Genomic DNA, 25,602 nt, shown 5'->3' with positions numbered 1-25,602 from the left:
TCGTGATATTTCAAGTAAATCTGTGATAAATGCTCCGAGGTCTCAATTTTGCAGACTTGGGATACCAATCTTAATACGTTCTGATACTGGAAGTCAGTATAATTCTGATGAATTCAGAAAATCTTGTAAAGCATATGGTATTGAGCATAAAATGTCAAGTCCTTACTTTCAAAGTAGTAATGGAGAAGCAGAGCGATGTATTCAAACTGTCAAAAATCTGTGGAAAAAATGTGAAGACAAGCATCTTGCATTACTTGACTATAGAACAACTCCACTGGAAGGAATTGGTTTATCACCTGCACAACTTCTGATGGGTAGACACACAAGAAATACATTGTCCATAGCTACTGCTTTGCTCGCTCCATCATTTTTTGATCGAAATGAAGTACGACGAAAGTACAGAAAGCTAAACAAAAATACGATTATGACAAATCAAGTATGATAGAGCATGATGAACTGACAAAGAAAGATGATGTCAGGATGTCATCATTACCTGGTTATAAACAATGGAAACCTGCTGTTATAATTGATCATCATCAAAACCCAAGATCCTATATTGTTCAATCAAATGAAAGAAAATACAGAAGAAATAGAAAGCATCTTTGACAAACTACAAACATTGCCAATAAAAATGCTCATCATTATGATTTAGATTATGATCCCCATGTTGATTCTGATAATGGACGTACCCACAGCCCACCTCCTAATAATAGGCACAGAGCAACAGATAACCACAATGCTACATTCCGAAACAATCAGAGAGATGACAGATACTATGTTACTAGGAGTGGTCGGATTATACATCCTCCAAATAGGCTTAATCTTTAATAGCATTGTGCATGCAAGTTTCGTTGTTTTGTGTTCTTTTTATTTCAGTGCAAGTGTATATGTTTCTACTGGAAGAATAATGTATGGCAACTATCACTTAGGGTCAAAAGTCATCCTACAGTTGACAGTTCAGCTAGCGTCGTCTGTGCTTCTGTATCCAATATAATCTGTGTGTAATGTTTTGAATAATGAATACAAGTTTCTGCAATACAACATACTGAATCGTAAATCAGTCTGTCAGTGCTATTAGAAGTAGCCAGATATAATATTAGTACACAACGTAGCAGAATTAAAAGTATATGATATATACATAAGAATATCTATACAAAAGAAACTTGCATATATGTTAATATATTTAGAATATAGAAACAAGAATTTTATTTATAAAAAGGCAAATAATTTTTCAACAATTGGCTTTCTGCACATCGGACAAGTTGTCAATTGACCGTGGCAATCCCGGCAACAGCATACATGCCCACAGGGCCGAAAATATACATTGACTGCGTTGGTCAAGCATATAACACATGTAGGTTTTCCTTCTGTTGTAGTCTCTAAATATATAAAATATTCATATTTAATTGCTCAAACGTAAACTTCAACATTAGGAAATTAAACTTTCGCGAACGTTCGGTCAGATACCACAGCAAAATTTCGGTAGCTATCAGCTGGAAGTCGAAAAAATTGAAAACCGCCTATTTCACTTTTTGCTGCTTGCCACTGGAGGCGCTGGCGTTCCATCCCTTCACAAATTTCAACACCCTAAAATGGTTCCGCCCACGATTTTTACGATTGTGATTTCATAATGCTTTAGAACACTTTTTGCAGAACGTGAAGCTTCGACCTTCTCAGTTGCAGTTCGAGGTTTTAATTGTCTCTTTGATGTACTTAGAACTTATAATATTAATTTACTGAACTGTTTTCCAATCAACTATCGATTGTTTTGGAAGCTGTAGTTACAAGTACGTATTTGGGTTTATTATTTTTATATTTAGAGAGTATTCTTGATGTTATTTTATTAGCTTACCCTGTGTGTATTTAGCGGAGTTTGTTCTAATTTACATGGCTTTGATAAAGTATCAATTTCAATTGTTGACACGTTTCATACCGGCTCCTTAAGTGTTTTAAATATTGTTGATTTTTTTTCTTTAGAATACTGTGCACACTGACATGCGTTCGCCCTTACTTTTCAAAGTACACATGTGCTTTTCTGGCGCATATCGTACATTTTTGACTTACATTCGTCGTACACGATAATAACAGACCATCCATAACTTGTGCACGTATGTTTGAATTGAATTGACAGAATAGCTTACTTTATCAGATCGAACTTTTAAGAATAATAGCCTAATGTGTGCACCAAACAGTCACTTCAAATTTGGCGTCTACAACAACAATCGATAATACAAAAACACAAAATTTAATTCATATTCTTGGATTACAGAATCGAATCAAATTTTTGAATATTTTCACCAATTTTTGCCAATTTGAGGTTTTAAATTATATTTTATCAGAAAAACTTTAGGCTTTTGTTAAGGTGCAATTACATCTAGACATCAAATATTAGTATGGGGCTGCCGGGCTGGGTGTGACACTGCTTATTTAATTTAAATTTTTGGGCCACCAATAATCAACACATTTTGTCAAAATAATTTACGTGAGATTAGGAATGTATATATAACATTTAAATATTTACCTTGAAATTCAACTGTGCGTGACTGTGACTGACTTTCTTCTTGATCAGTTGGCATATGTTTCTGATTTTCATCTGAAAACAAATTTTAATCAGTAGGCCTATATACATTACAACAATCCCAAACATTTCAAAGTTGCTGGTCCTCTACCTTCCTCAATTATTGTTTATCATTGAACCGTCCTTAAACTATTTCAATAAAGCTAGTTTTGATTAAATGAAATAACAATAAAAGTAATGTTGGCACTGAAAAATGGAATGTTGTGAAGCTAAAAATTTAAATTTTGTTTTTACAATTCGCAATTGATTAAAGCTTGGCTAGGCAAGATCGCAGTTGTCGTATGCTTCCATGAAATTATGCTGTAAAGAATCGATGCTCGGTTTTTCCATACCCTTTATCACTACTGCTAATCAGAATTTTTGGTATTTGTGAGTTCAGTTATCGATTACAACTAAACTCCGACTTGATTTCACATTTCCATAGGAAGATGCATGGGTAACCGGTCAAAGCTTTCAAATCCAGAAATTTTACCTGGTGTATTCAAAAGATCAGAAGTAATTGCGATCCCATTATCACGAAAATATTTGTCTTCTAACTTTCCGACCACGAGAAATGTAACTTCATTGCTTGGATGTATCATTTTGACGACCTAAATTGATTGCAATTAAGAAATATGGAATATTTTAATAATCTTGGATTTTCAACAAGCCGAGAAGATTCACTTAGTTTGGTACAACTAAAGTATATGAGCATATAAAGCATATTTTATGCATTTGGCCACGCTACGGATTTGGTCAACCACCAGTCATTTAGCGATGTATATCTAGTTTGAATTAGTTCAGATCTAAATGAACAATGGTAGATAAAATGCGACGAAGTCATATTTGTGAAAGGTTTTAAAAATAGAATGGGCCTATATACGCGGGATACCCATTTAGTATGAGATGAGTGAACCGATCTTACCACACTGTGGGGTTCGTTTTCAACGTTGACTCCGTTGACTTCTACAATACGGTCATTATTCAAAGCACCAGCGCGGAATGCAGGTCCATTTTTCTCCAGATTGATCAAATAGTGACCTTTGTCATCTTTCAAGAAAAACCCAAATCCACCATCTCGGCGAACAACGTGACACAACCTTGGTTTCATCTGTAAGCAGAAATAGCAAAACTTTGCAATACAAAACAGATTTCACACCAAATGCTTTTCACACTCAATGTCTGTTGTTGGGAGGCATTATTACACTCCAATAGAAAGACTTTTACCTCAGATTGCTTTGTCTTTGATGCCGATGGTTCTATTGTTGATTGTTTTGGTTTAACCGATCCACTTTTTGCCAAATTTTCAGTAATAGGGACTTTTCTGAACAAAGAAATTATTCAAATATAGGAAATAATATGGCATATCAAAATTTGAACGAATAGAAATAGAATTCTTCTTATTCAATAAATTTTAAATTGAAATTTTATTTACTGGCCTGATTTCATCAATTTCAAGTCACGTACTTTAAACAACAAAACAATTAAAACGAGTGAGTACTGAAAAGTAATCGTACTTTATAAAGAACCGATACCGATATGCGCTAGAAACATTTTGCTGTATAGCAAATTTATTATTTCAGAACCTTGTTTAAAGAGGTTTTCCGAGTTTTAAGCGCATCCAAAATATGAAGAAAAAAAAATACTTTGCTTTCAATTCTTTGTAACCTTCCTCATCAATAACAAGCAATGTCACTTCCCGTCCTGCTTGTTTGATTAAATATACGACTTGAGCATGCTTTTCTTTTTCCACATTGGTTTTTCCAACAGCAATTAGTCGATCACCAGCTCTTAAACTTGCTTGATCTGCAGCACCTCCTTTTGTTACATGCCTGATGGAATGACCTTTTAAACACAATATATATGTATATAAAGTAACGAAATTTAATTATTTGGTTTTGTCACCAACAAATAAAACTAATGATTTGATCTTGCCAACTGCCAACGAGTCGTCCATGTTCTAGTAATTTCACTCGAAACTTTTTTCATTATTTGACTAAAGTATGACTATATGCCATGATCGGTGGTATAGGGTTCACATTTGGAAGCGATCAATATTAGGATTACAGGGAGCAGAATCTTCCAAGAAAAAACCCAAAGCTGTTGTTCTTTTTCTTCATTCTACAAATTCTTGGTCGGGCATCACCTACGGAATTTGACGACGTTTTTTGTGGTTTTGGCCTAGGTAAAAAGAGAATAAGCAAATTTGAAAGTTCGGCAATCTTTATGCTTTTTATCTCAAATTTTTGTTTGAAGCACATGCGTGCAAAGTGTTTGGTTGTCAAATAGCATTGTAAACACTCCGACTCGAATGATTTAAAAGTATTTTAAAGTACCTTGATTGGTACACATTACATGCAATAGGTCAGCTTCTATACTGCACAATTTGTTGACAACATTCTGAGAAATTACTTCATGCAGTAAGTATTATTAGGAACATTTTATTGCTTGCTATCGTTCGATATTTATATTTTTCGGTAATTCATCATATACGGTAGGTCACGCCACAAATCTAAATAATCCAACTTGCTTTGGATTTTGCATAAAAAAAACTATCAACGATATATAAAAAGCATTCGATGGTAGATATAACAAAAGCTTTCCATATCAGTCACTTTACGGTATATACAAAGTCTCGATATAAAATAAAACTCACTTTGGAGTATTAGGATCTTTTTCACTATCAATAAGCGAGAATGTGATCTCGTTAGTTGGTTCACATTTTCTAATTATTGAAACGATTTTATTGTGGGATTTTGATTGAACATTTTTTCCATTGATAGAAATGATTCTATCTCCGTTTTTCAGCCCACCTCGATAAGCAGGACCGTCTTTGGTCACAGAAGTGATAACCTAAAAAACAAATTTGGAAACAAATTTCTGAAAGAGTGTTTATCGAAAAATATCTTGTGGGTGCGGGTATGATTTGTGAGGTATTTCTATGACAGAATGAATCAAGTAGATTCAATAAGGTTTCTCTTTTCGTGTAATTACGGCATATCGATTATTTTCATAAATGCATAAAGTTAGAGTTTACTTACAATGAGCAAAATGTAGTAGCATAACATGTGTATGAGTAGCATAAACATACACCATTCTTGATAACTTGTGAATTCCAGAACATTCAAATATTGGAAGACGAAAATGTATAATGTCAATCACGGTTACACTACGTTTAGCCCCAAAGAAATACTCCGCGTAAGTTTGTGTGGAAACATCGATAACATATTCATACCTGACCACCCCTTGATTTATCTTCTATTAAGTAAAATTGGAACTCTTCCGACTCTATCTTCTGTACATGACACTTCCGTGCTCCACTCGGGCTACTCATATTTTTAACTGCCTTTATCGACGTTTACATTGTTATTATTTTTTATGTAAAAATATGAAATAAAAAAATTTAGTATTGTGTCAGATTTATTTTTAAAAACTAAACGCAACGCTGTAGCATATATGAGATATCCCCCTGAACAATGTCTGGAAGCAGAATCTAGATGTAGATCTTCAAAATACTCTAACACAAATTACAATGCTAACCATTTAAATTGTTCATTGCTTGCGCGTAAATTTGTGGCGATTGCAAGCATGCTTTCTGCTATTTTTGCAACGTTCAATATGTAATCTATAGAATTAGTATGGATAATCAAGAGCGAGGCTTATTATACGACGCGCTAATTAGACTTGGTACATTATACCAAATTGAATTGTTGCCCTACGCTACACATGATTAAAGAAGAAGTATATATACAAAAATCTGCGCGTTAATATTACATTATAGCGGAAGATTAATTGTTCGTGCTTATACTTTGAACAAGTGTAATCGGGTGGAATAACTACAGGCTAAGTAACGTCTCTAATTCTGGCGATCTATAGATGCTAGTAACAATTTTGAATCGTACCAAAACAGAGTGAACATAGTATTCAAATGAAACAAATAAACAAACGCTCAACATGTCTATGACTAATTAATGCAATCCCTACTAATTCATTATACCATAAAAGTTTTAAAAATCAAAAAGTCGGATTGTCTGGTATGCTTAGAATAAGAATGAAATTTCACTAGCAAAAAGCCTATTTACCACATAATCAGACAAAATACATGCCTCAAATTGGCGTTCAATTACTGCGTTACGTCATGCCCTTTGCGTTAGTAAAAAGCGACTTGCCTTTTCAAAACCGATCAAATTTAACTTATATTTAACGATCAAGCAATTACTGAGTGCTGCATTGTACTGAATTTGATATTGACTTTAATTAAAAGGGGGGCCTATTTTAGGGCCCTATAATAGGGCCTAAAGTTTCTATTATTTCATTCAATAATTTTAGTTAGATGCGGTACTCGCTAGCAATACTTCGATATATCGATCTTAGCACGAAAACAATTACAAGATATTGATATTTTTTGCATTGTTCAGGCAATGAAATACGCATATAACATTTTAGTTTAAACCCAATATAATAAATACTCATATCAACCGGATTTATTTTCATATAATTTCTTGGCCTTATTTTCATTGAATAAGCAATCTGTAGACGTTGAAATCCTTTTGTTTCTCTGAGGATATTCGTTTTTAAACTTGCATACCTAATCTACGGTTAAGTTGCAGGCGGTGAGATCCTTGCTTTACTAACATTGTATACCATACCTTATAAATTAAATAGAACAAATCTTATTTGAATGGGTTAAATCACCCTCACATATCTATTGAAGCTGTGAACTGAATCTACGTTTCATGGCGCAAGTTAAGACAATTCGTTTTTACACGGTGTTCGAATTCGGTACCATAATTACACCCATAGTTTAACATATGGCTGCGATAATATATTCAACCTCAAGTGCGCTCCTCAAGGCGCCCTCCATCCTATTTAGCGGTACGTCTTATATTCCTTGACAACTGAGCAAACTTCTACAGAGTCGCATTCTAAATAACCAAACATAGCCGACATAACCTTGCGGAAACACAAGAAGACTCCCCCCGCAAAGAACGAGATGATAGAATGCTACCATTACTGTGAAGAATGCCAATAAATATACCAGCGATTTATTGTAACTGTATTTTTGCAAGTACAAGTTTTGCCAATATTTATCATCCTTCATAAGTCAAAATATGGGCGTCGATTTTTGAGGCGAGGCCAGCAGACGCTGTTCGTGACATTAAATTGGGAAACGTCATATAGTTAATTAAAGCGATGATATGAAACCAGGCAATTAAAACTAGTATATATATATATATATTGATAGTGTGATTGGAATTGACGTGCTATGAATAGTGGCAATGACGATAACTCTCCTAGATCGCCAAAAACCAATAAATATTCTAATATAACTGCGTACGTTCGCGAACGAGATTCAGGCTTCAATGGTGAAGTGAAAGTCAATCGTTTCAAATCACACAGTCTGAGTAAACATACGTGACAGCTACAGGTGAGTAAATGATTTACAGTTACTTGTATTTGTCAATGTATGTTACATTCAGCTTAACTTTAGATATGACGTAAGTAAGTTTAAGTCGATTTCTCGGAAAGACGTGGCAAACAAACAGAAAAACAAGATAGAAATAGACTAAATCAAATGTTCTTTTGCAAACTAATTTCGATTTTAGCTACCATTCGTCCACAAGTAATTCCTTATATAGGTATTTGAGCTCTGGTTTAATGCATCAACTGTCGCCGATCATGTGAGCAAAATATTTTCTCTAAATTCAAGGATGGAACTCTGAAGTGGGCCATTTCCCTTATTAAAACCCATGGATATCATCTCACAGAATACGGCAATTATCAAGAAATTGGAATTTATATTTGGGTAACCATTTATTACTTTTGACAAATACGTTTGATATTAAAATTGAATGTTGAATATATTTGTAGTTTTTCATCTCAGCAGCCTTGTAGGCTATATCAACGAAAAGTAAAATTCTTGCCATATATTTTCATATCAATTATTGCTTAGTGTGAGGCAAAATCTACTGTCTAATCAACTAAGTAACACTATTGTGTTTGAATCATAAAATGAACTTAGTATTTGAAATTTAGTATTTTTTAAACAGAAATTCAACATTGCTCAAACTGGGGTTTCCTGTTAATTTGATATATATGACAGTTAATACCACTTAGTTTTTCTTTAATAGTTTTTCTTCGTTTGATATAATAATTTCATTTAATACTGTCAAAAGTAAAGATACTTTCACAAATTAACCTACACTGGAAAACTCATTATATCAACAGACAGTATGTACATCTAAAACTATCACTGTAAATTCGAAACTCGGCTAACAACTCACCAATCTAGTTTATTCGAATCCACCAGGAGTGATTTGCTCTACACGATAAAACCAAAAGAGATCAATATGATTGATTTGTACAAGAAAAATACCTAAACAAGGTGGGGCGATTTGTTTTACACGAAAATTACTAATTTAGTCTACCCATTTGCGCAATCCCGTTTTCGGTAATTTCCATCCTGGTACGTCATTGATAAATTTAAATTCTGGGGGGAATTGAAATTAATATTATGATGTCCTATTTATATTGACGACTAAGCGATAAATTTCGTTACAGGTGTAATTTTGTGTTTCCCAAGCTTTTTTGTCTTGAAACTCACTTATGTTGACAAGAAATTGTAAGTTTTTGATTTAATTAGAAGTATGCTATTGAAAATTTGTATAAAATAAATGAAGCATTTACACAAATTTAAAAAGAGTGTCACGCCATAATAAAAAAAGGAAGCATATTGATTGGATGAATTATGTCGAATAATTAGTGAGTCATTATTTAATTAATGATGGGACACGCGGTTTCGCTATGGAGTCAGAGCGAAGGAATGGAAACGGCAGTTTCTGTTTTATGGGATCCCCTAACTTTCGTCGCTCCGAACGAAAGATCGATAAATAGGCGGTCTCCGATCGCTATCTGCTTTCTCATATTGTTCAATTTAATTTCTTCAGAATGCAGCATTACGACTTTTCCAAACTTGATCTAGCCGAGTCTATTGCTGTTAAATTCACTCGCAGGGGTTGTCGTAACCTTGTCGTACTTTTTTTGTGCCCGGTTGGAAACACACCCGTCAACAATCCTTTCAAGCTATTGATAAGATTTTCAGTGTCATTCAGTGCAATTCTATCTGAAAGGCCAGGGAGGATGGTCCCAGGCCCACCTTAAAGTATAGGTTCACCTAGATACCAACACGAGACACTACGGGGATCAGATATTTTATCATTTTTCAAAGTTTCATTTTAATTCAGGAGAACATTGTTTTTATTCTGTGTGACCGCCTGCGTCACAATTGTTCTACTATACTTAGAAAGTCCATAAATTTCTCACTGCTATCTTGTTTATTTCAATTTCTACTGCGGTAGCGTTCATGCCAACAGATATAAAAGGTGGGAAAGCATGGGCGCTTAAATAAATTGGACACGGTGTTCATTAGGATACATTAGAAAATTCTGGAATTTGCAATAACGACAAAGTTGTCGGATCTGAAATAGGGCTTCAAAGATTTGATATCAAACCAGTTCTTACATCCCGTTGCCGTCTGCTCACGTTGGATTCTGCACGTTACACGAATTTCTTATTAGAAATCGAGGGACCATTTGGTCTTTTTCAGAAGCCACTACTTATTTTCAGTTACAGCAGGCCGACTATCGATATAATTTTAATGCGCGAGATACAGGTCCTGTGTTTCAAATGTGTTTTTATCACAGTACCAGAGGTGAAAGTCTACCTGCACTCGTGAACCTGCCAATTTAGTAATCCGCACTCATGACGATATCGACCTCACAGCGCCCACTTTCCTGCACCAGACCCCAAGCGCGGTGGAAAAGAAGTACCTGGCTAATGGCTATACAGCCAAAAATCGCACGCGTAAGGGCGGTCGGCGGCTTCAGCTCAAATGCAATTCGCTTCCGACACATCAATCCATATGCCCTCTTGTTAGCCATGTCACCCTGGCAGAAGTTATTCTAACCAATCCAGAGTTGAGTGAAAATTTGAGTCAAGAGTTGAAGCGATATTGTTTTATTAACTTATGTATAAACACCTTACAGTAAAACCTAGAAAACCACCAAACCAGTAATACATGAACTCTATACACAATCTATTAAATTATCTGATGCAATGACTTGCAACAGAAAGCTAGTGATAATATAAATACAATTTCTGTCCGCTGTTCGCTTCTACATATTTGAGAGTTTGCAACAAAAGTATTGCGGACGTGCATATCATATGGACAATCTATCGCTAAACAAGCTAATGGGGGAATCAATAGAATAAAGCGTTCCGCCCAATAAGAAAGAAGACTGCGAACACGGCATTCATTTTGCTTTGGTCGTTTTCTTTTTTGTAGCCGCCGACGCCAATTTTTTGTTGGCAGGCTCTTTGGTGGTTCCTGGAATACAAACAAATATCAACTTAGGCAGACATATCTCTTTCCGACTGTTCCTTACGTTCAGATTAGAATAATACTCCACAGGATGATTTCAGGACAATTCGTACAATTTTACCTGGAAATTATCAGGTCGCAGTGTATACCTAAACGTGATACCGGTCATGAGGACGCCTGGCATGTGGAAAAAATAGTCTGAATGTAAATAGAGAATTCCCATAACTGCTGCACTGAGCAGTTCGGATCCAGGAGGATGTATTCAGTGTGAATATCAAGCAATATTGAACTGAGTTCGGAGGGACTAGTGAAATGACTTTTTTGAATGATGAATGTTTCCAAGTATCGATTTCTTTTTATATTTCCGTAACATCGGCAAGAGCCTTGTTTTTCCAAAGAATTTTAGCTTAGTTAGAGTACAGAAAAAGTCAAAACAGAAAACAGAAAAAGGCCGAGATACATCCATGAGTACTTTTAACTGGGGGGCGATTAAATATCTTGAATGATAATTATGAAGCCAACTCACGAAAATACAATAAAAGTATAACCAATTTTGCAATAGTGAAGTACCGCGACCATCCATCCCATACTATATATTGTCGTTTGAGCTGGTTCTAAATTGGGTGTAAATAAACACGATTCAAGACTAGGAGCTAATCTACCTTTTGTTGTCTTGGATGCCTTTGGCTTCGGTTTTGCAGACTTGGCAACTTTAGGCGATTTAGAAGTAGCTGCCTTTTTCGATAGAGATCTCGCCTTAAAAAGGAAGTTAAATATCAACACATGTACCTGAAATTCATATTCCGACTACACCTCGTCCTTATGCAAGAGCCGTGAATATTCGTTCTCTCGTTTACCTTTTGGCAAATTTTAAAAGTAAAATGTTCCCCAAATTCATTTTCTATGTTTTACTTCTACGAACGCAATGGTTGAAATGAGCTTGGGAAAAAAATTTGATGTAGTATTGTGGATTTGGATTCTTGAAATTGACTGCATTTAGTTCAGATATTTAAAACTTGAAAGCCTACTGTCTACGAAGTTACCTTTTTCTTCGGGGCAACTTTTGGCTTGGCATTCGGTGTCAGCCCCATAGACTTCCTGGCTTTTTTTATTCTTTCTTTTGCGACCTATAATAATATAATGATAGCAGATTAATTTTGAACTGAACCAAAAACTATAGCAATGTCAGTAGATCGTTAATTTTTATACAACTCCCTTTGGTTGATTGTGTTACAATCTTGAATAACTTACAATCGTTTTAAGAAGTTACCTGAACAGCCAAGGATTTCTCTTTCAAACTCTTTAATTCTTTCCCATTGACAGTCTTTGCTGGAGCTTTCTTTTTCCTCGCAGTTTTTGCTTTGTCAGTCTTCGCTTTCTCAGATTGTTTGCGTTGTTTTTCCTTCAATTTTTCGCTTTTCACCTTGGCTTTCAGATATTCTGGACTTATTTTGAATCTTCCAACCGCACCTTTAAGTAGATTATTATTAACAGATTGGGGTGAAATTCCGAGCATTTATGCATGAACAATGTATTTGTTGCCGTATACTAGTCCATGTAGTCTGTTCATATGCAGCCTTTCAGCTATGTATATGATGCGGACTCTTAGACTAGGCAGAGAGGGGGTATTTACTGTGGCTTGATTGAAATATTTCGTTATAGTCGAATATTGGGGGAAAGTTTCAAATAGAAAACTTTATAAATTTCATAGTGCTAATGGCACAAGTCAGATCACGATGAGTTTAATTATTGTAGTTTAGTTTTCATTGCAACTTGAATGCCCGAAATTCTTAAAACAGGGTTGGACAAATGATTTCACAACGTCCCCCTTTCCAGTTATTGTTTGCATGCTGGCTATAGACATCTGTGAATTTGTAGATGGCGATATCGGAAGGACTGTCGTACGATTACTTCTTACCACTAATACTTCAGGATGATTTAGTCAGATAAGTGTTTGCATCCTCAAATCCATGTACATTTACAATATGCCCAATGATTTGTTCTCACCTTTGTTGTCTTGCGATCCTTTTGGTCTAAACAGGGTATCATTTTCGATTCCCCGTAGAATTGCACTCTTGAAATTTTTCTTTAAAACGTTCTGCAGAAACAAAAATTAGTCATCACTGAAGTTTAGTTTAAGAAGCCACACAAAAATACACATTCTCTCAACTTAAACATCTTGAAATATTGTATTAATAGACTTATTGAATGTTTTAGGGACCGATTGGAAGGAAGAAATATTATGAAAGGTATACATACAGCACTCAGATAACGAAAAACGTTTTTTATTCGTTATCGTCTATTTGAACTTGCATTTGGTATCTTAGTACAGGCTATATTTGGTTTTCACGATTATCAATTTATAACGGCTGAGCCGACTGAGACATAATATATTCAACTGCTAGTGAAGACTTCTTCTTTAACCGTTGATAATATAATGTATAAAATACCTCGGAAATGTCTGGATATTTTTCACGTATGTAAGTTTTGATTGCTTGAGCTGAGGCACCCTTTTTATCATCTTTTGCCGTAATCGCGTCTACAATAATCTCTAAAAAGGGTGGACGCCGTTTGGCTGTTGTGCCTGATGTTGAAGATAACGAAGGTTTAGCAATCGCCGCCTTCTTTTCTGTCTTCCCCTTTTTGTCTGAACCCAGTGATGCGGACTCAGCAGGCAGAGAACCAGACTCGGCTGCATCGTCACTTTAACAAAAATTGTGAGAAGAAAAGTTTCAAAATGTGCGGGGTTTCTATCACTTTCTACTGCGTTTCAATGATAATTCGCATTGTCTCAAAATTTTGTATACAGGTCGAGTTCATAGCAATATAAAAAAATATTATCGTGTAATTTGGGTAATTCGTGACATTCTGATTCTTTATCTTCATGTGACCATCACAGACAGGGAGGAACTATATGGCGTTAAAAAGACACCAATGGTTTGACATATCCAAATTTTCTCAGAAAAAATCATTTTCGAATTAGAAAAAATTTAACGGATATGCTGGATATGTGATTGTAAAGCCTATGATTCTAATGTATTCATTGGTTTACACGTGAACCGCAGTATGTACGTACGGGTCCCCGGATTAGGGCATACACGGGCGATTTCAGGATATAGCAGCATATCAAAAGATACCATTCGCGGGGAAACATGGCGCATATACTTGATTAATCGATGCGATTCCAACTCCCAGTAGGTAATTTGTAAATCATAAAAAAATTGTACCTACTTTATATAAACTGACAAATCGTGTTACAAATCATACACGTCTCCCGGACAAAACTTATTTATGACCTGGTAGACTGGTAGTAGTACACCGGGGAAGCAATGTTTACCAAGCCCTAAACAGACCTACCTTTCTTCTGTATATTCAAGGCGACTTGGCGGTATTTCTTCTTCGTCTTCCTCTTCGCTTTCATCACTGCCGCTATTAACATCTTCGTCCGCTTCTTCTTTTGTAAAAGTTCCGTCCATTGTGTTTTTTTATGTATATATATATATGTTAATGATCAGTTTAACATAATGCTTTGACTGTTTCAAGCAGGCTAAACCTAAAGCGTGAATAAAATTTCATAAACACAGAATTTCTTAACGAATGTCTAGTAACGTAAATCAGGCACACAAAAACGATTTAGATTAATCGCATACGCTAAAATCAGAGCTACAAATTCAGTACCGCAAAAGAAGATCGGCAAACTAAACGTTGCAATTCTTATCGTCACACTGCGTAGCATCTGCGTGCGTGTAGCGAGTTACAGATCGGGTTTGATTTGTGTAATTATCACTGCAGTAATTCCCGCGGTTATAAGTGATTGCGCGACAAAGGAGGATTCTTATTCACCCGCTTCAGTCGTACAAACTGAAAATATTTGACCGGATTATAGTGCGTTAACCGCATTGTGAAGTTATCCGCGGGTTCAAAGTTAAACAGTTTTCTGAGTGCGTAGACATGGCCTGCCCTATAGATGGGATTAATTCCACTTTTTACGACCACACCCACCCTATCTTCGCGAGTAGATTTGTTGATATTTTGGATACCGCCTCGGCAGTCTTTCGTAATTGTACGCGCCACTTGTGAAAATTCACCTGTCAGCATTTGAAGGATCGTCTTATATTCGTACCGATGGCATATACAAGTAAAATATTAACTGGAAGATGCACAGTGGCCAAATTTTTTAATGAAATTGAAAATGTTATATCCGTTTGCAAAGCTATTACTTAAATGCATATTCGACTTCTATACGACGTGTGTATACCCTGTAAGTTGCAATTTAGTTATTGTGTAACAACTCAAATGTATTGTCAAGAAAGCCTCGTTTGGCTCCCCACCCAGTCCAAGTACTCGTGTTTGTTCTCTACTCTACATGCAGAACGGAAAAAGCGAAAAGTGTGATTACTCGGCGCCAAGACGTCGCCGACCGATTAATACCGCAATTATCAAACAGTAATAAGTCGACGAAAGAGAAATTGCGTAATAAACCAACGTAACTTCGTCTTTTCGGCTTCGATAAAGCGATTTATACGGCAAAAAATCAATAAAACGAAATTTTTCGCGGACCGGCAATAAAGCTTCGCGGACCGGCGGTTGGGAACCACTAGATTAGAACAAAGTGACTATAAAGTCACTTTGGATTAGAATAAGTAGGACTTCCGTTCATTGGAGTTTATTTATTTTAGATTGCAAAAAACTTTGTATTCTGTCACCACCAATTGCTCGGTCATGGTTGGAAATCGAGTTCAAAACGTTTACTGTGTTTGTATGACTAATATTTGTTTTGAGCAATGCGGTGCAACTCAGCTCAATTATTAAAACAAGTCGAATAAAAACAGGTACATGGGCAGATGTAGCTGAAAAGACTTCGGTTTTTGTATAAAGTCCTCCTTTACTCGAAGAGCTTCTAGTGTTTTTGGCAGGTGGTGGAGATTTCATATCATTTCAAAGTACAACTGAAGAAGTTAATATTTAGAATATATATAGTTTTTATAATCTAACAGATCGGCCAGGGCACGTGATTTATAATACCTACTACCGGTATATAAAAACGAAAAGGAATTAAAAATATTTTCAAATTGAATAAGGATAAAAGTGTATTCTTGAATTTATGAACAGAAAAAAGATATCTACATGATAATTCAATGGAGTTGTTTTGCGGTGTCTCAAAAATGCCGTACCTTGCTTGTCATATTTTTTGGTCCCATTTATATACCCCACTTGTCCCATAGATCTGGGTTATCGTAGATATATATTATCGGGTATCTAGTTGAAGTAGACATATAAATGAAGTAGGATATTATGTTCTGGGCTAAGATAGATAAAAATATTTCGGCATTAGTGTATTCAAATGCAGTGAGATTCATACAATTGGGACAAGAACAGAGCAGACATGTTGAACTCGTACCTACGTCGTTTACGAGCTCAAGTTGACGCGAATTATAACCATACTCAGTTTTTTAGTAGCAAATTTGACAATTGTTGCACTCGCGATTGACGTATATATACCCACCTAGTTGCGTATTGGTTTGCTTGAAATGTCATGCCTAGATTTCTTATTTCCTCTGGCTCAAGATTTTTCGATAAAACCTTGGAACACGAGGAATATTGTACGGCACGTTTCTCCTTTTCTTATTTATAATGAACCATTTATGCATCGAGCAAGAACTACACTCTCTCTTCCCATTACAAAAAGCTTTCCCCGTAATTGCCGCGTAATTTAACTCGGACTGACTTCACCATTTACTGCAACCAAAAATTTGAGTTATTTTCATACCTGCTTGTCAAATTTCCTTCAGTTTATAATTTGTGAGATATGTTGCACCAATTTCTGTTTTCGAAATAAATGGTTAGGTGAAATACAAAGCATATTGAGCGTTGAAACAACAACCTGTTTATGAGGTGTCGTTGATCTTATTTACGCGTTTATAGGGATATTATACTGTCTTTTTATTTTTTTTCATAGATAGGCAGATGATGTTGCTAACGCGTCCAAGATTATCAAATGTGAGCAAAAGGACATTTCTATATGTGTTTGTATATCACTTGAAAAAAGGAAAAACACAATCAATGGCCTAGAAATATAGGTGGGTTTGCAACTCGAACAAGGGTAAACACCGATAAATTACTAGGTGCCGCCGTTTTTAATTTTATGTTTACCGTTACAATTAAATTTTATCGTCGGCAATTTTTTTCTGATTAAGTTTGTTTTTTTAGAGTCGTAATCATAATAACAGTCTACTGTAATTGCATAAAATTGACTGCGTTCGATATATATATCCAAAATATAGTCGTTTTTAGACAATTTAATGAATATCGCTGTCTGATATGAATTCTACGTAATATAGTCGATTAGTAAAGCAAAAGGTTGTCCTTTGTGAAATCGTATCGGTTATGCGAATAGAATATATTGGTGATAAATGCTTTTAGATTTTGTTATCTGTTTATTACAATATTACATATATGTTTTATTACAATATATGTAAATAGAACGAATAAGTTCAGATTATGTTGAGTTTATGTTAGTTTTGAGTAGCTTTTACAGTATTTTTCAAAATCGGGATTTGACCCACTCCTTCAAATGACCTAGTTGGGTCTTACACTTTGATAAAATGAGAAACTGAGGATGAAGTATTCCTATTCGAATATGAGATAAATATTATTATTTTTCAATCTAAAATATGTTTAGTGTAGTTTATATTACAAATGTTGAAATATTTTTAACTTATATCGGCAAAATACTGCAAAACTCTTCTCAGCTTTAGCAAAACGTAATAAGATTAAATTTTAAATATATATACGTAATATACAGCCGACAATTGAGTTCATTCATATCGATTTTTCTAAATCTTAAAATTGTGGCCTACTTACATATCGTCACGCTAATAACCGAATTGCGTAAGTCATTTTTAGCAGTTTTGAGAAAAACGTAAATAACTTCCCAATGATATTGTTATGCCATTCAGAGTCAATAATTTCCCATGGTTTATTTTTTTAGTCGTAGCCGGATTTAAATTAATTTGTATGACGCAGGTATGTGACGTCATAATGGCGCAATGTGACTTACGCAGGATTGTGCCTATGACTTGGGGACAAACGCAATTTTGCAACTTCACTATACACACCAGTCCTGAGAACCAAACACTCGAAAATGTATGTAATTCCCAGTATCTACGATGTCTAACCCTCAAAATAGCTTATCTGTTTCAATAACATTATTTTTATGTTTAAAACATATAATTCATCAATATAACGCGCTCTGCACTTGTAACGAAAATAAGGCTTTCCATATATAATAAATATAAAGAATAAAATAGCAATACACTCTTGTTGAATGAATATCACAAGTGCACACTTTCCTACGCTGGAGTGTAAGTTCAAATTTATGAGCGCTAAGCAAGAATAAAAGATGCAAAAACTTGAAAAAACTTCGCCAGATCTTATTTTATCTTAGTCCCTTAGTCCCGTCACAATAGTCCCGCGGTAAGTAATTCATTATGACGAAACGATTGCAAGAATACGCATGCCACACAAAATCTCCATTTTCATGGGTTTCGGAATTCTTGGGATAACATCTGAGTTAACAGACAAGTGCGCGGCATTGCATAAATAACTATTTCATAAAAAACACAAAACCGCCAAAAATGACTTAGGCAATTCGGTTATTAGCCTGACGATATTATAATATTTATTCCTGAAATTATAGAATTGATGAAAATGCTACCGATTTTACTCGGAATTCTACGTTCAAATATAAGTTTAAAATAGATTTTGATGAAATGATAACAATTATGTATATATATGTCACATATTTGTATACTCTTTTCCGTATATCGTGAATCGCATCGTTCATTCATTTTAATTCCTTAGTTACGATAAACTCAGAGCTATGATAGCGTAATTGTAAACTGATATCGCATAGAAATATTGTGTGGAATATTTGTGTGCCTCACATCAGCTCATATACCAGAGTATAATCTTGCTTGCGGATGTGATCTTACTATCTACACCGCCTGTGTCAAAATCATATCCCGGTGTCTCAGAAATCACGTGTACCACTTGTCCAAGACACTTTCCTGCCTGTAAGAATTACAGGTAAATTATAAAAAAAATGGGCCTTTACTCGAAATTCAACTGTTGAAATATAATAAAATTTTGAAATTTTCTTCCATATAGCAAACAAAAGACAGGATCTAATAAAAAAAATGTCTATTTGGACACGAAGTGGACCTATGGAACGTTTTGCTATTATGTTATTGTTGTACTTATCGGTATTTTTTTTATCGTTATGAAAAAAATCGCTTTTTTCAATAACAACTGGACTTTAATTTAAAATGTCTGTTGGCTCTATGCAGGGTGGTCCACGGTTGCGAGGTTGGCGGGCCGCAAAAACTTTTGAGGAGGTCTCGCGGGCTGCAAGTCGAAGAAAACCCAAAAGTGATCGAAGGACAAGGAACGAGGTACTACAATATGCAATTACAGGGTCTCATATTAGCGTCACTATAATGACATCTGCGGCTTTGGCCGAGCGTCGGAAAAAAACGAGAAACCCTCGGGAAATTTGATATATGTGGTTTCTCATGAAAACCGCAGCGATTTAGAATAAAAACGGAACGTCGAATTATTTGGCGAAACGCAGAAAAACGTGGTCAAGTGCGTGAGATTGTAAGGAATGTATGATATATACTTGGGAAACTAGTAGGAATACTTCTAATATACATAAATTCAAATAATTTTGAACTCTATATATGTCTGTATAAGATTATTTTTTAATTTTAGTCCAATGTTATAATATTATATCACAGATTTTCTCATTAATAACTCTGAAGTAAAACGAAGCATGGAACGAAAATATGTGGAACCCGTACGGAGCATCATGTCCTTGAGTGCCCTGAGTTTGTTGTTTTATATTTCGAAATTATAAAACAATACACTAGAATAGCAAATTTCGGCCATGTCACCGGCGGGGCAATCAATACCACACCTATCTTATATAACGACCAAAGACAAAATGCCTTATAAACGTATCTCATATTTTTGGTAAGCAAGCGGTTACGCCGGCAGAAAAATAGCGAAGTAGTTTTTTCGCGGACAGCTAAAAAGCTTCGCGGACCAGCGGTTAGGTACAATTGGTTTTTGAGAAGTTCAACAAATATAACCTCATGGCTAATTTTTATATTTTCATGCAAGATAAAGTTGCATTTGTTGGTGAGTTGCCAATGCAAATCTAGCAGTTTGAAAATTATAACTTGCACAACCTATGTAGAAAGCGGGGCTATTTTTGAGGTGCGCAACTTTGACCACAGTTGACTGCTGTCACAGTAATTTGTCTCGAAATGTTGATCAAGACGTATAATCGACCGCAGTGAAGAATAATGGGTGAATGTCGTCAGTGCATTGTATCATGACCTGCCTACGTTAGTTTCGTGAAAGATATGAGTGGGCGGCTCACAGGCCAATTTCATTTCCTGCTCCAATATGATACCATCATGATATCGATATCACTCGAAAACGGTTCCATTACATTCGAACCCACGTACATTTGAACCCTCGACAATTGCACCTGCATACTATTGCACCTATGGATTTTTTTTGCTTTACGGATATTTGAACCCATACTAACCCTAACCCATGGGTTTGAGCCAGGGGCGGATTAAGCCCCTTTGGTGCCCTAAGCAATGAAGACTTTGGTGCCCCTTCATGTGTAATTTAATTATAAAAACAATAAACCACATAAGTGTATTATCTAACAGTGGCGGCGCGTCAATAGGGCCAACCGGGGCAATGCCCCGGTTGTTTTTTCGGTATAATAAAAAGTATTCGAAAAATACCTCAATATCGGTTGCACAGACTGTCTACACTAGCCATGTTCTCCCGACATGGTTCATTTTTCGCTCGCAAAGCCTTCGCCGAACGTCGACGGGGCGACGCCGATTTTGCCCCGGTTGCTCATTGTATATCTTATTCTCTCTTTTATCTTCCACTTGCCGCGTTTGTCTCGTTTGTTTTCTGTTTCTTTTACTAAATCATCGGGGCTAGCCCAGACCGAAATTATGACGACACAATGCCGACGTTTCTTACAACAACGTGTTGACATATTCACGCATTCCTTCTCGTTCGTTGGTTGCTTAAGAGTTGATAGTTTCCTCGCCTTCGTTTTTGTCGCTTGTTTCGCTATTTGAATCAGTTAGAGACCTTTAGTCCATTTGCTTTCGATTTTCCACATTCCTTTTGAGCTCCTCAGTTCTTTCCGGCTTCGCATTTCTTAGCCATTTTGAAGAACATGGCGGTTTTTCTCGACGTTTTGGTTGTGCCGACGAATAGAAACCGCGCGTCCTTCATCCAACTGTGCTGCAATATTAACATTTCCGAATGTTCGGTATTTTACTGCATTGTCCAGATGCTCCATAGAAGATTGATGATCCCTGCCACGCTCGGAAAGATGTTTAAGATCTCTAAAACCAAATTTACACCAACGTGAGTCACGGGCGGTAGCAAAAAGTAGGCAATAAAAACAAAAAAGTGCATTTTTGTCCTCGCTGTAACACAACCATTCGTGTTTTTTATACCAAGTTTCTGCGCAGAATGTACGCCGACGCTTTCCTCCGTCATGGGATTGTTCCAGTGAACAATTTTTTGGTTCATAAGGCCCAAGACGTTGTACCTCTAATTTTTGTTCCAGCGGCAGCTGCGAAAACGGAGTGCGAAGTAGTGCATCAACCTTATTCATTATGAGGTCTAAGGCTAAGAAATGGGAAGCCGGAAAGAAGTGAGGAGCTCAAAAGGAATGTGAAAAATCGAAAGCAAATTTACTAAAGGTCTCTAACTGATTCAAATAGCGAAACAAGCGACAAAAACGAAGGCGAGGAAACTATCAACTCTTCAAGCAACCAACGAACGAGAAGGAATGCGTGAATATGTCAACACGTTGTTGTAAGAAACGTCGGCATTGTGTCGTCATAATTTCGGGGCTAGCCCCAATGATTTAGTAAAAAAAACAGAAAACAAACGAGACAAACGCGGCGAGTGGAAGATAAGAGAGAGAATACGATATACAATGAGCAACCGGGGCAAAATCGGCGTCGCCCCGTCGACGTTCGGTGAAGGCTTTGCCTTTGCGAGCGAAAAATGAACCATGTCGGGAGAATATGGCTAGTGTAGACAGTCTGTGCAACCGATATTGAGGTATTTTTCGAATATTTTTTATTATACCGAAAAAACAACCGGGGCATAGCCCCGGTTGGCCCTATTGACGCGCCGCCACTGTTATCTAATAAAAATAATAACAACCAACAGTAAATAAAACAACTTTTACGAACACTTTTAGGTTTTTTTAACTGTTATATATAGCCGATATATATATCGGCCGTTTACTGCCGATATGATATATCGGCAAACACGCAACATCGGGCCGATATATCGGATGAGCTCTAATCCTGAGTGTGACAATAAAGATTCATGCCTCCAGTCTCAACGTGAATCGAAATACCAAAGTATACAAGTCCGGTTTTACCGGTACCTAGTAGTCTACCTCAGAATGGTTCAAGGTTGCTAGGTTGAAGGACCGCAAAAAACTTCCGAGAAGGTCTCGCGGGCTGCAAGTCGGAGAAAACCCAAAGGTGATCGGAATATCGCGAGTTTACTTACTTCAAATTTAACAAACAACGAGAGTTTACCCTTTCTAATCAGACTATTATTATGTTGCACGGGTAGCGTTCTTTTAAAGAAGATATATAAAGCCTTCAGTTATTTTAAAGTTAATTCCCGAGAATTGCCGTTGTATTTTGCGCATCCCACGTTTAATGTCGCTTCAAATTATATTCTTTCGTGACAGATATTACTTGAAATCAAACCAGACACTGTGTGATGGGCAAGGAAATAGGTTTCCGCCGTGTTTTCCTTATGTCACCTTTCTTGCGACACTCATTTTATTACGAATTGTTATATTGAGTAATTTAAAAGTTGCAGCGTGAGCAAGCTTAGTGCCATCGTCAAACTCAAATACAAACCAAGTCAGTCTGAGTTGGTATTTCGGTACCTAGCTGAAAAAAACCACACTGCGCGGCGTTAAGTCGGCTCTGCGTTTCGTTACTACTGTCACATGGCCGACGCTTGAAAACAGAGGAGTGTTTTTATTACTAAAATAAAGGCATAAAGCGTTAGAAAAAGGGGTTTGAATTTCGGGATCCCAACCCCAGTTGGAATAGCTAAAACAAAAACTTAAAAACGTTTCTCCATTAGATACAAATATACGCTAAAATTGTTCTGTGAGCCGCACGGAATGTATCAGCATGACAGGCCACAGGGTTTGGACCACCCTGGTCTACCTTATCAAAAAACTCCCGACTTTGCTGACCAATAGATCGTTGAAATGCGATCGTGGAACCGCCACATAGTGTAAATAGTTCATTGGTCCAATTGTTGAAAAGGAAAGAATTTTTTTTAAAACAAAAATGCAGCAACAAGGAGAATACTAGAAAGAAAAAACAACAACAATTTAAGAAAACGATTTCGTGTCCAATAAATAAGTTTCAGTGTTTATTTTTGATAAATAAGGTTAATATGATACATGAAGACGAAAAATAGGCGAACATTTTGGAGTTTGAGTCGTCTGGTGAACTCGCAATATTTTAATAAACACCAATAAACTATAAAAAATTCTGCTCTAAAATTTCTGTGGTGCACCTTTCTGCTTGGTGCTCTAAGCACGTGCTTCTATTTTCCAATGGTTAATCCGGTGCTGGTTGTAGCATCCGCATATAGATTGAAATCGCGGATATACACATGGGTTCAAATGTACGGTCACCGCGAACACGTGGTAATTGTTGATGTTCAATGTAATTTATGGGCGTTGCGGAGTTTGTTTTGACCTCTGTATTCATTTACCTGGTCATTTGACCAAATCAGATAATGTTCTTATACAGCTGATCGATAAAAAGTGTTGAGTTATGGGTATATTGGTTTCAATATTTCATATTTCAGAGTTAGACAGACGAATATAAAGCATTCAGCGATTATTGATGCCTGTAGTACTGTGAATTGTAAAGCAAAACGAAATTGCACAAACAACAGATAAAATACAACAGGCGCTTCATGTTCTTAAGTTAATTATAAACGGCAGTACCGCATTGATCTGATAATGCTCAGAAAAGACTTGAACATAAGAACGGATACACAGATACTTTTCTGACTATTTACCGTGGTAATCAATGGGTCAAATCAATGAATGATGGGAAATGTTATGTAACATCTAGTTATGACCTAGTCAATTAGCTTTGTTGTCAGATTTGTCATAGTGTCAGATATGTCTTGGCAGGATTTCATACTTGGTCATAACTCAGGGGAAGCAAATATAACAGCCAAATCATATAGCAAATTATTGCCACTTGCCCAGTTATGGTCGCGATCGGGTATGGAAAAAACTGGTCAGCATATTGCGAATTCCTTAAAAATTCCTTTCAAAAAACAGCCGCAGACGTATGATAGTTTTTAAATATTCCTTTTCGGACATTCAGGTCGAATGAGACGTATTTAGCTCATTGTCCGAATATGTGCTAGTTGATCACACGTCGCGTCAAAACAGCCGATTTAAATAACAATACGTTCGAAAATTAGCGGATATATTCACGGGATACATTTTGTCTTTAATCTGCATTACCGCGAATCAGCGCACACGAGCACCGAGTCAGATGAAAAAGGGAAAATCATCAAGGTGTGAAGACAAAGTCAGTCAAGTTATAAGATAATTTTGTTGGTTGAAGCTTATTTCGGATGCGAATGGCTAATTATGTTGTCCAAGTGAAAATTTATAGACGGGAACGTCTTGAAAATGGCAATGTGATATAAATTTTGCTTTTACGTAATTTTGCCCAAAGCAGGCATAATGTACATATGTTCTGTAATGCAACGGAAGTACATGTGTTTATTCTAAGGTAAGCGACACAGTGTTAGTCATGCCCTTTAGTCGGTGGGAACTGTCCGTTTTTAATAGCTAGATTGTGTTTCGGTAACAACTGTTTGCGCAGTTTATGACACCATGTAAGTTTTATAGATTTCGGGAAATAAATATGAGGAAAGTAGTTGTTCATGAATCGTAGCATGAGTACACCTTGAGAGAAATATGGAAATGTTGCCAGCTTTTTGTATTTATTATCGCGCTTAAGGCGATGAATCTCCCTTTAGCTAGACTTTGGTGTATAATATAGTTCAACTTTTTTACAATACACAAGTTTGTGGGTAGTACTAATTAATCCACGGGCGGGCAATTACTTCCCTAAATGGGCCACTTACAGATATAGACTTGGTTACTGGGCCGGACCTTTGAAACTCAATATGCAAATGGTATTTGTTGTAGGACATGCATTTAAAACATTGGATGATTAGCGAGTGACGTGAGTATAGTCTGTATAAACAGAATAATTGAATTTACGTGTTGGAATTAATGTACGGACAGAAGAAAAAAAAATTTGTTGCAGCATTCGCGGTCGTATTAAAAAAGTCCTTGAAGGTAATAAAAACGTAATTTGCAGGCTTCAAAGTTAGTCTCAGACCCTATTCTTGGCAGAGACGCTTGAATTTTACAATGACATAAAACAGGGGTGTGCAACCTTTATCACAAATTTGTCATAGTGTCAGATATGTCTTGGCAGGATTTCATACTTGGTCATAACTC

At 36.2% G+C, this 25,602-nt stretch overlaps 3 protein-coding genes across 3 annotated transcripts; all 3 read right to left on the bottom strand.

Moving 5' to 3' along the window:
* Nucleotides 1-489: 489 nt before the first annotated feature.
* LOC120326020 (Na(+)/H(+) exchange regulatory cofactor NHE-RF3-like) lies at nucleotides 490-4,436 on the bottom strand (the record flags this gene model as incomplete). Its single annotated transcript, XM_039392226.2, has 6 exons — nucleotides 490-1,379; nucleotides 2,522-2,593; nucleotides 3,051-3,168; nucleotides 3,483-3,668; nucleotides 3,785-3,881; nucleotides 4,204-4,436. Coding segments are annotated over 6 exons (876 nt in total), but the record flags the coding sequence as incomplete, so codon positions are not given.
* On the bottom strand, nucleotides 4,302-5,950 carry LOC120326019 (Na(+)/H(+) exchange regulatory cofactor NHE-RF3-like). The gene is made up of 3 exons (XM_039392225.2): nucleotides 5,793-5,950; nucleotides 5,214-5,410; nucleotides 4,302-4,738 (listed from the first exon to the last, which is right to left on the bottom strand). Exons 1-3 carry the CDS (start codon nucleotides 5,889-5,891, stop codon nucleotides 4,621-4,623), a joined length of 414 nt encoding a protein of 137 aa, XP_039248159.1. The 5' UTR covers nucleotides 5,892-5,950; the 3' UTR covers nucleotides 4,302-4,620.
* Nucleotides 5,951-10,557: 4,607 nt separating this feature from the next.
* On the bottom strand, nucleotides 10,558-14,530 carry LOC120326018 (uncharacterized). The gene is made up of 7 exons (XM_039392224.2): nucleotides 14,295-14,530; nucleotides 13,388-13,640; nucleotides 12,945-13,035; nucleotides 12,208-12,407; nucleotides 11,981-12,064; nucleotides 11,600-11,693; nucleotides 10,558-10,943 (listed from the first exon to the last, which is right to left on the bottom strand). The coding sequence occupies exons 1-7, from the start codon at nucleotides 14,411-14,413 to the stop codon at nucleotides 10,870-10,872; spliced, it is 915 nt and encodes a 304-aa protein (XP_039248158.2). The 5' UTR covers nucleotides 14,414-14,530; the 3' UTR covers nucleotides 10,558-10,869.
* Nucleotides 14,531-25,602: the final 11,072 nt, after the last annotated feature.

This window comes from Styela clava, chromosome 4 (assembly GCF_964204865.1).
Source record: "Styela clava chromosome 4, kaStyClav1.hap1.2, whole genome shotgun sequence".
NCBI classification, from domain to species: Eukaryota; Metazoa; Chordata; class Ascidiacea; order Stolidobranchia; family Styelidae; genus Styela; species Styela clava.
Note: the sequence above shows the minus strand (reverse complement) of the source record. Positions and strands in the feature narration are given on the sequence as shown.